At 33.6% G+C, this 11,669-nt stretch overlaps 1 protein-coding gene across 1 annotated transcript in view; it reads right to left on the reverse strand.

Annotated features, from left to right (window-relative positions):
* Positions 1-10,249, reverse strand: part of LOC145980571 (uncharacterized) — a 77,790-nt gene extending 67,541 nt beyond the window's left edge. Inside the window, exons 1-3 of the mRNA XM_083113604.1 lie at positions 10,027-10,249; positions 5,521-5,629; positions 428-534 (exon numbers count right to left, since the gene is read on the reverse strand). Coding sequence (XP_082969730.1) covers positions 428-534; positions 5,521-5,629; positions 10,027-10,249 — 439 coding nt within the window. The remainder of the gene's footprint in view (positions 1-427; positions 535-5,520; positions 5,630-10,026) is intronic.
* Positions 10,250-11,669: the final 1,420 nt, after the last annotated feature.

Genomic DNA, 11,669 nt, shown 5'->3' on the forward strand with positions numbered 1-11,669 from the left:
GTCCAGTTTATATTAAATATGTTAATTGTTCACCGTCTGGTTTCTATCTTGTGCGACTTGGTATTAACATACATTACCATGTCCTTCACTCCGAACCTATCACATATATATGCTAAGACGTTCATATGAGTTTCTTATCACTTATGGACACTACGGTTGTTTACATTAACTGTATTAAACGTAAGTAATCGTGTACGACTACTTCGAAATTTTCACTTGCAAAGTTGCTTTTACTGCTTCATAACCATAATATCAACGTGCTGTTTGATATTTCGAAATGCAGTTTGTTAATAGCATTGTATTTAAAAACAACAATTGAATATAGTCTACCAGCTCAAAGCACTATCTCTTTCAACACATTAAAGCTATGATGTTAATATATTCAATATTTGATATTAACGAGAACAAAAGTTGTAATGTTACATACCAAACATGTCCTTGAATTCGACCAGTGATTCCAATTTGTATGAAGTCTGCTGAATGTCCACGAGGTCGACATGTACGTTCCTTATGCCTTGGTCCTCCTTCGTGTTTCTAGATAAAGAATAATAGAGTAGGAAAAAATGTAAAAACTGGACACGGAAATATTTGAATGTTCTATCACATTTATCATTTGAGATTGAGAGCATTTATTGGATGGTTGCTGGAATGCTAATCATCAATTCCACAATAGTGGAGCCACTTTTACGCTTAGTTTCTCCTGCCCAACTGGGACGAAAAGGTAGTTCGAACACAAATCCAACTTTTATGCAAATTCTTTTACTGTTACCTCAGCAGGCCTTTGGAACAAGTTGCCACCTGAAATTCATGTCTCTTCCTCAATTGTGACGTTCAAAAAATTGTTAAAGTTACACATATTATACAATGAAAATTAAATGTTTGATTTCCCTATTAATATGGCGGGTGCAGAGAATGATAGAAGGACGTAAGGCACTAAAATGAATTAGAGTAATAGTTAAGATGAATTATCATCAAAGTATACCGTATTGGACTGTGTTTTAAGTATGTGTAATATTGGACTGTGCTTAAGTAAGTGTAGTGTTATGTATTTGCTTGTACGTGTGTAAGGGCAAAGATATGTATGTGGGTGTGTGAGTGTGTGTGTCCGTATCTATAGGTTAGATTACCTTTCTTATATGTAATTTCTCTTTGTATTTTTTTATTTCTCTGTAATTTTTTATATATTTTTTTTCTTCCTCTTTTTTTTCAAAATTTTAATTATTTCATATTCAATTTTTTTGTAAACATGGTCAAGTGGAAGAAAAGGCTCCACAGCCTTAACTTCGCTATGTAAAAGAAGACGAAATAAATAATAAATAAATAAAACAATCCATATAAAATTGTCCAATTAATAAAAATATTTATTTTTTTAATAATAATAATAATAATATTGATAATAATATTAAAGTTTTGTCTGATAATTATTTCTTAAAAAGTAATCCCTACAAAGGTGATGAAACGCTATTGTTTTCCCCCGACACCATGCAATCCACCAGATTCCAGTTCGTGCAAAAATAACATTTTCGTCTTTCGTGGTTCTGAACACTAGACAGAACGGCTGTACTTTCTTTCACTTATTACATTAGGTCCTCTTCTTCGCATAATTATTGGTGAATTCCAGCAGCATTAAGACACAGACGACCATTCTCAAGTGGCGGGATCCTGTAATCGCGCAGCCATCTAACACTCTGTAAAGCACAGGAAAATCAACACCTAACTACCGAAAAATAATATTCATGAGTCACCAATAAAGCAATTGATGTTAGCAAGCACAACCCGATACAAATATTTTACAAATAATTTCCCCTTTCTTTTGAAACACGCCTGATAGTTTCATTCGGATACTTTTGACATTTACAGACAGTTCCGATAATTTGGGAAACACAGCTAAAGAAACATAGAAATATAAAGTATAAAAAATGTTTGTAGTATATTTCAAAATCAGTGTTTGTCTTTCACAAAAATAAAAATTTAGGATATTTTAGAAGGGAAGAACCATTATTTCAGGACTTTGTTTTTACAAGGAAGAAATTTTAGTACAAAATATTTGAACTCTGTTACTGTCTTTCTCTTTTTGTCATAGCTCTTTGATTTTTTTAAATTCAATCATCCAATACTGGATCACTTGGATGGACTGGTCCTAGTTTTCTAGAGCTACCATGTATTTCATCGCATTTGTACTCATAAGAAGTAATATCAAATACAACATATGCATATTTGAGGACTAAAAGTGGTAAACCTTGTAAGTGCCGAAAGGAGCGTGTTGGGACAACGGATCGTTCCGCACATCAGCCCGTGAGAACGTGCACACTATTGACCTCTTTACACGCCTTTGAACTACTTACAGGGCTACCAGCCACATGTTACTTTTGCCACATTATAAAACATAGAACATTTCACAGTTTTACGTGGAAAACGGTGTCTGAATTATTGTGGCACTTACAGCGTTTATCAATTTTAGTCTTTGTTTGTCAATTCAAAATTGAAATTAGATGCCTTCATAAGTGTTTGTTAGCCAAATCAATAGATGTCATAGATTATTTTATCTACTTTTAGAAGTAGGATAGCCCAGGGAATTACGGATTGATCTAAGATTATCGAAAACTGTTTTAGTTAAGAACGTGCAAAAAACAGCAGATCACACTGCCATCTTTCCTCTTACCTGCGAACTGCCTTTGTTCGCGGTGGCAGTTGACGAGCGTGTGTGAGAAGTGATTTTTGATAAGCATTATGATGAATACTGTGCGAAAAAGTAGGAATTGTAAAAGTTCTGCGACATTTGATAAAATTGCATTTTAGAATGTAGTGGTGTAAGCGGTCCATTATTTCACACGTCAAAAGGTATGATGTGTCATTGTGTTGTTTTAATATTTGATATGGTTAACTGAGCTTGTTCCCACTTAATTTGCATTACGGATTACCGAAACGGGTCAAAACGGATTTTCCTCCATTAGAACGTTTAACGTAGTGTTACTTAATAGTATCTATTCTCACCCGACGCTTTCAAATTGCAGATGTATGCGAAGAGAACATCATTGAATTATTATTATTACGTCCTACTTACATTACCCACATATTGCAACATCTTTACGTCTTTGCTTTCAAATAACTGATATCATATTATCACCAGTATGCAACGCAATGGCAACACCAACATCGTACTCGTACTATTACTAAGTTTGCGTTTGGACCGATTTTCAAGAGGCATAGAGAGAGGCAGTAAGCCAACCAACATTGAACATCACAACGCCACAACACATTGCAGTAATATAAGCAAAACAAAACGCAACAATCACATCTACATCCAAAGCCAAGATGAAAGTAGTAAGTTTCAAAAGGCAGGACAAGAAGAAATCTGATGTCTAGGAATTCTTGCAGATTTTGGCTTATTTCATACGATAACCCAACAAGTATTAATACGCAGATTGGAGACTAGATTCAGTGTCGTCAGTGCTGCGGAAAATTGTATCACTGGCGTTGGGAAAATGTTGTTTGGAGAAATCAGTTTGTGCTAGTCATATGTCAGGTCACACAACTTTAATCCAGCACTTGCTTATTTATCATATGTCTTTTGTGTTATTATACTTATTATTACACTAATCAATTTTACCCGGTAGTGATCCGTTTTAGCCGCGCTTTCAGGGCAAAACGAATCAACTGCAATGTCTAACATTTCTTTTAAATGAATATTGTCGATAACTTCTGGTTCCTACGTTGCTGTGAACATGTAGTAGAAACGGCTAACATTATTCGATTAGCAATAAAACGGTTGTGAAGCAAAAATTTATGCATAATGTCCTAGTCTCCCATACATAGCGCGGCACGGACCTGTCCGTGCACCGTGTCGACTCGGTCTGTTGTTTCTGAATGTTTAAATGCTTGTCTGTAGAATGAAGTGCTGCAGATAGCCGTGCTGCTTGTCTCTTCGGTATGAACACCCTAAGACACTGTTCGCGTGTTCCATGTCATCTCTATACACTGTCCCGGCTATCTGAAGAGCAAACGAAATAAAACAAGTCTCTGCGCAAGTAGTGAAGCTACACGACTACACCAATGAACAGGTGAGAGGAAAGTGAGTTGCGTGTACGGGAGAAGCGACTATAGTTTCCAGCCTTTGCCGTTGAATGAAGCGCTTCTCATTGCCCACTCTTCTCTGACATCATGCTCGGCCTTGCTTCAGAGATACAGTATACCTGAAATCTCCCTATAAGAAAGCATTCACATCGCTTATGTGAAGAGAAGAACGAAATAACACAAAGTGTGGTATTAATAGAACGTCCCACTCTGAGTAGCACCAGAAACGTGTCGTGTTGTTTCGGTTCAAAAGCTTGTATTAATTACTATCGGTCTGCTTCTAACCGAAACGTGTTGTTTTGTCACATGTTTAATTTCTAAGAAACTAAAAGCTAAAATATACAATACAGTAATTTTGCCTGTAATATTATATAGATGCGAAACTTGGTCCCTTACATTGAAAGAGGAAAATAAATTGAGAGTGTCTGAAAACAAAAAAATTAGGAAAATATTTGGGTCTGAAAGGGATGAGGAGACAGGTGAGTGGAGAAGATTACATAATTTAAAAGTTTATAATTTGTATTCTTGTCCAGATATTATTAGAATGATTAAATCAAGAAGACTTAGGTGGGCAGGCAATGTGGCACGTGTGGGAGAGGAAAGAAGAGTTTACAGGATTCTTGTTGGGAAACTTGATGGTAAGAAACTAGTAGGAAGACCAAGACGAAGATGGAGGGATAATGTTGAGATGGACATAAAGGAAATCGGTAGGGATGAAAAACAGTACAAGTATATAGATCTTGCTCAGGATAGGGACAGATGGAAGGTCTATGTTGCTGCAGCCATGAACTTTTGGGTTCAAGGAGGCTAGAGAGTTAGTTAGTTAGAGATTTCAAGGTTCATGGAGCATCTCGAGGATGGAGAAATTTAAAATGTAAAGTGCTCCCTTGTGCATTGCACCACGCCATGATGACGTATAGGGGATGTCGAGTTGGGCCCTACACTATCTTGATCTCGGCCGAAGGTGCGGGGTGATGTGATCAGCACAACGTACCTCGTCGCCTTTATCCTCCAGGCAGTAAATATATTTTCAACACTTTTTATATAAATGCATGAGTAGAAAATTTGTATAAGAAATAATAAACTAAATTCTTGTCATTTAAACTTCAAACGAACACACGTTTGAAATTTATTCAAACGAATACACGTATTTTCAAAAATACTTAAAAAATGGAAATAAATTCATTATTTCTACAGATTCTGCTTCCAAAGAGAAAAATGAAAAATGAATCGGTGTTTAGAGTGTTGGTGTTGAAACTTTAAGAAAAATCTCCCTGCCTGATGGAACCAGAATGTGGTTAGAGCAGACATGTAAACTACTCATTTATTTAAATATTACAGTATCTACAATTATAATTACAGTTTGTTGGCCAGATAGTCATAACAAGTTGATATTCGTTAACGGCAATTTTTTTTCATTTTGTCAATGTATGTCTGCTTACTTACAATATGTCGAGTTTAAACTGGAATCTCAAGTCGTGGCAGTTAGGGTAGCAAAAGCACTCGAATCCTGGAATTGTTTCGTTGAAAAGATAATCTTGATCATACATGATTCCTGAAATGAGGAAATAATTACAAGTTACACTATTCGTTTAAGCAACTTTTTACATCATACATATAATAGTGCTTTTCCAAAATATTGTCATTGCTCTGATAATTTTTCTAAGTATTTTACCATGAAATGGGTCAATTGAGGAAGGTAGTTCCGTGTTTTGAAAGGAACTAAAACTGCGCTCAGAAATTCAGCGACGGAGAGAAGACTTTCTAGTTTGACATCCCTAACAGCGAATGATTACATCTTGCTAAAATTTGGCTTTGGGTCTTTCATTCACCAAATTGCTGCCATGAATGACACATGGAAACAGTTTTAAGTAAGTCTTCTCTTGTGTATGGTTTTATCTAAGTTCAATAAATAATATTATAATCAGATGTGTCTATATTTCAAAGTTTGCAAGTGTTATTAATACAGAGTATGGAAGCAATTGGTGGAAGTGAAGTGTCATAAGAACAAATCTGTTTATAATAGTGATAATAATAATAATCGTTTATTTTAAGTGTTGAGCAGAGTAAGAAACCTAATACAGCACTAAGTCAAATACAAAAGTACAAAGTTACACGAATAAAATACGTAAGCTGTAGAATAACATAACATAACAAGTTAGCATATTTACACTTCAAGTTACAGTTTTCAACTAGATCTATTATATCTCTGATACTAATAATTGTTTATTGTTATATAATATTGTGCAATTACCTGTGTATTGTTCTAATAATCATAATCATCATATTTATTGAAGTGATGGTAACGATTAAACAACCAGGTATATCACTATGTCAAAATTGGTTATACAAAATTAAAAAAGTGAATACATAATTATAAAATAAGGCAGTGGATCCTACAATCTTATACATCAACATAAATTCAAATTCTAGGTTTCAACAAGATCAGCTACTAAACCTCTTGCCTTGTTTAGGCATGTGAGAATATCTGGAAATTTTATAAGCTATATTATTCAAAAAGTATTCACTGTCAACTTGGAAATTTAATATCTTCTCTACAAAATTTATCCTTTTCATGTTTCTTCTTTCTTCTAAGGAAAACATATTCAACTGTGATAACCATTCAGAGTAATGTTGGTCATAGTAATTTTTTTTAAACTTTGTGCATACTAACCTGATAAAAAGTTTTTGAACTGATTCAACTTTTTGAAGGTGACTGGTTGCAGTCAGAAACCATAATTCATTTGCATATTCAAGAATAGGACGAACTATCGTTTTATACAGGAATATTAAGGTATCTTCTTTTTTAAAAACTTTCCATGAGAGAAATATATAACCAAGCATTCTCTTTGCTCTTTTGCAAATTTCTGAAATGTGCTCATCAAATATGAGAGAGGAGTCTATTAATATTCCTAAGTCTTTATGACTGTCGCACACTTGATTTTATTTTCAGAAATAAAATAGTTGGAGACTATGTAATGAACTTTCTTAGTACATCTTAAAACTTTACACTTTTTCAAGTTAATTTCCATTTCATTAATCTTGCACCAATATGTCATTCTATCGAGATCAGCCTGAAGTTGAGCGACATCATTATTTGTTAAAATACTCTTAAAAATTTTTATATCATCTGCATATAGTAAACATGTGCTAGATTTAAAACATAATGTAACATCATTGATAAAAGCAGCGAACAGAATTGGGCCAAGTGGCGACCCTTGAGGCACTCAACAAAGTATTTCTTTTTTAGAAGAACTTGTTTCACCAATCTTAACAGAGAAACTTCTATTTACTAAAGAGTTGGAAAACCATTTCAGAAATCGTGGTGATAATCCCATTTGGTCGAGTTTGTATATTACTAGCTGATGGCTGACACTATCAAAGGCTTTAGCCAAGTCAATAAATAAAATATCGGTCTGGGATTGCTTCCTAATGTTAGATTTAAGAGAGTCTATTAAAACCAATAAATTTGTAATAGTAGACCTTTTTCTAAAAAATCCATGCTGATTTCCATCAATATATTGTTTAAAAGAAAAAGACAAATAGTCAGCAATTATGTGTTCAAAAACCTTTGCCATGGAATTTAATATAGTAATTGGTCTATAATTATTAAGATCATTGACTTTTCCATCTTTGTTTTTAGTTACAGGTACAATAAACACATTTTTCCAGATATCTGGAAATATTCTAGAAGTAAGTGACATGTTGTAACTTTTAGTTAACAATGGTTCAAAAACATCTTTGTTTGCTTTCAAAATAAAATTAGGAATGCCATCAGGACCTATTGAAGACCTGCCTTTTAGTTTGTTAATTTTATCACTTGCATCCTTTTCCAAGATAACAGGTACATCAATTAAGTTGGTATATGAATGAAGATTAATATTTTTAAAATTTACATGACTTCTTTTTGAGAAAGATTTGTGAAAGAGCTCACTAAAAGCATTAGCAATATCATATTCATTGAACAGTACATCATTATCATGAATAATTTCAGTGATAGTATTTTCTCTCTTCTTTCTATTAAAGTGAAACCAAAAAGCATTCTTGTCACCATTAACATTGTTTTCTAAGGAGTAGTAGTAATGCTCCTTTACATTAGAATATTCCTTTTTAACATCTTTCCTTAATTGGGGATAAGTACTGAAATATTCACACTTATTTGTAAGTTTAAATTTATCATGATACCTTCTCTTTTTGTTGATCATTCTCTTTAGTTTCCTTGTCATCCAAGGCAGTTGATTGTTTGTTCTTTTAACTTTTGAACGAATATTGTTTTTTTAATATTGCATACACATTTCTAGTCAGTTCCATATCAGATTGTTGTACATCATTAGATATTTCAAACATATATGGTAAATGCAACAATTCATTATAAACATTCACATGACATCTATAAATAATATTTTCCCTTGTACCTATATTGTCTTTTTTAGACCTATCCAATTCAAAATGAAATGAGAACGGTGGATGAAAGTTATCAATTTTAGATAAAGGATGTTCATTAAAACTAATGTTACAAGTGGAAATGTTAGTGAGTAGCAGATCTAAAACATTAAAAGGCAGTGAAGGGTCATACGATACATTGTGATGAATTAGATTTGAAAGTGTTGCGATTTCAACAATTTTTTCAGCCTTTCTTTTAACATAATAATTAGAGCAATACAATTCCACCAGCATTAAAATCTCCAACTAAAATTATTTTATTGTGTTTCATTAACATCTCTTGAACTACCCAATCAAAGTAGTTTGCAAATAAGTCACAGTTTAAATCAGGTGGCAAGTAATGCAATCCTATTATGGTTGGATCAGAATTATTAGACAGTAATTTTATCCAAATTACATCCAATTCTGTAAAAGGTGATTCCAAGATCATAAACTGAACCTTTCTTTTAATAAATAAAAGACAACCACCACCACCAGATTTCTGTTTGTTTAAATCCAGATTTCTATCTTTTCTTAGCACCCTGTACATTGGATCTAAATTTATAAAATAATCTCTATCTTGTTTACACCAACTTTCTGTAAGAAAAATTATATCATAATTTTCAATATTTATATTGCTTACTAATGTTTCAAATTTGGTGTTAATTCCTCTAAGATTCTGATAAAAACATTTAATCATATTATTACTAAGGAAAGAACCACTTAGTTTTTTGAAGTTGAGTTTTCTCCAGACTTATTGTTACTATTTGTATCAGATACACTTTTGTCTTTGTTGGCAACTATATTGTCATTTTTCAATTAGCCATAAAACCTTGTTACTAATACCTCTTTAGGCCAGATATTTTCATCGAATAGTACATCATAGTCATCCTGGGAAAAAGCTACATGAAAAGAAGAGTAAGAATCATATTTAGTTTTCAGCCTTGTACATACCATTTTCTTTACGGAAGAAGTTTCAGCAATATATTGCTGAAGGTCAGTATTTGAAACTTCAGGATGAAGTCGAGTCACAAATAGAGCTCTCTGAGGAAAAGCATTGCGTTGCACTGATAAACCTATTAGATGGATTCTGACCTTGCACTGATTTCTTCACGTCGTTCACCTGTTTGTTTAGATTTTGCAAGGTCGAAGCTTGACGAGTGTTTTTGGAACCAGATGTATTTAAAACCTGGTTGTTTTCTATCGACTGCACTGATTGACCCAGAAACTTATCAGATGCCTTATCTGTGTGAGTTTTGTGAGCTACTGTAGATAAAGGTAAACAAGGAGTACTGCAGGGCATTCTGATTGTGTTTTGTTTTTCTTTCGGAAGATTCGTTTGAATTACTTGTGCATAAGTGTTTTGTAGAGTCCTTTTTTCTTCTGTTTTCATTAGTACTTCATTCTGTTCTTTCAATACAATCACTTCGGCTTTAAGAGATTGAATTTGATCACTTAAATTCTGCACTGTCGAGATCAATGTTGACATAATGTCTTTAACATGGCAGCAACTGAGACAGTTTACATTACCTGGCTTTTGTCCTCCAAGTTGATGTTCTTGATCAATATCATCTTCATCACTATTATCACTGTGTATTGCCATTTCTTCATTATTTTCTCTATTTATGTCCATGTTTTCATTGGCACTATCGCGAGCAGCTACACGATCCACCGGAACGGGTCGTGGCTTCACAGGAGTTTCATCGCTACGCTGTTGACATTTCGTACATTTATAGGTAGATATGTCCTTCATCATAAAAAATTCAACTTCATAGTTAGAAAGTTTCAAACATGGTTTAACGTGAAACATTATATATCACAAACAGCATGCCAATACCTGTTCCTTTCCATAAATTCCTTTGGAGCAAATTCCACAGTGATCAGAGGCAGGCGCCATGTTGAAACGATACAATAAAATACTAAAACCAATAATAATAATAATAATTATTATTATTATTATTATTATTAATAATAATAATATTATAACGAAAGAGCCCAAAACGAAGTATAGCCCAAATTTGATACCTCATACTTCCTTAAAAAAAAACTTCAATCATGCCAATCTAAAGTTGCAACCGGTCAGATACGGAATTTATTTTAATGATGTCTAATCTTTGAGATTCCAATTTTACCTTTGTATGTCCTGTATTTAAAGATGCATACGCATTTTTCTTACATCCACGAAGGTAAGTCTTCAACAGATTGCTTCAACGCAGGCTGCTACTAGTAAAATTAGAATTGATTTTATCCGAAAATTACAAAGATTGCATCCAATTCCAAATTCAATAATGCCGCCAAAATGTTATACTTGATTCATCTCTTTTAAGATCAACTTATTTTTCGAGAGAACTTTGTACGCTTCTATTCACAAAAAGTGGCTCACTCCAGTCCAGCTTCGTAGACGATCGTGTCTGGCAATACAGCCGAAGTAAGTGTTCGGAAGCAGCAATGTTGTATACTATCAAACATTTTAATCTCATACAGGGAATTTTGTGTCTCTCAGACTTAATGAAAAGAGCTAACGGAAAGATTGCAGCGTAAATATTAATTAAGTAGAATTTCCACGTATACAATCAAAGTAATGTAAATGTGAAATTATCCTGAAATGTATTTTAAACAGAAAAGTGTTTTTGACGCTCGCGACGAAATGGTTATCATAATTCGTTAGAATGCGAGGGACCTGGGTTCGAATTTGACCTGAGTATAGGTGTTCTTTTTGAGTCTCTCCTCATCGTCGAGAGTAGCCAAGAATGGAAGAAGAGCAAACCAATTAAAGAAATTAAAGAATGAACAAAACTGAATTTTAATAAGCTAGTTGGAAAAAGTGATGTTGTAATTCCTTACAAATGATGCCAAAAAACATTTTTTTTATTTCGAAAAAATGTTTTTCCTATCCCAGTAGAAAGCTTGAAGAATATATCAACTACTTTCACATTGAATTTGGCAAACAGAATCGCGAAGTCGGCATTAAATATGCAATGGTTAAGATAATAGAAATCTTGAAGTAAGAAGAGCTTATGTCACAGCCAGGGAGGCACATGAGAGGATGTACCCACACCCATCCCCAACACATCAGTCACCCAGGCTATTAACATTAAGTAAATGGTTGTCCTCTGACTTAAAAGTACATTTTAAAAAAACAAAAATTGTTGGGCTTACTTTTTTAACATGTG

Source organism: Lepisma saccharinum, chromosome 28 (assembly GCF_977018435.1).
Source record: "Lepisma saccharinum chromosome 28, izLepSacc3.1, whole genome shotgun sequence".
Lineage (NCBI taxonomy): Eukaryota > Metazoa > Arthropoda > Insecta > Zygentoma > Lepismatidae > Lepisma > Lepisma saccharinum.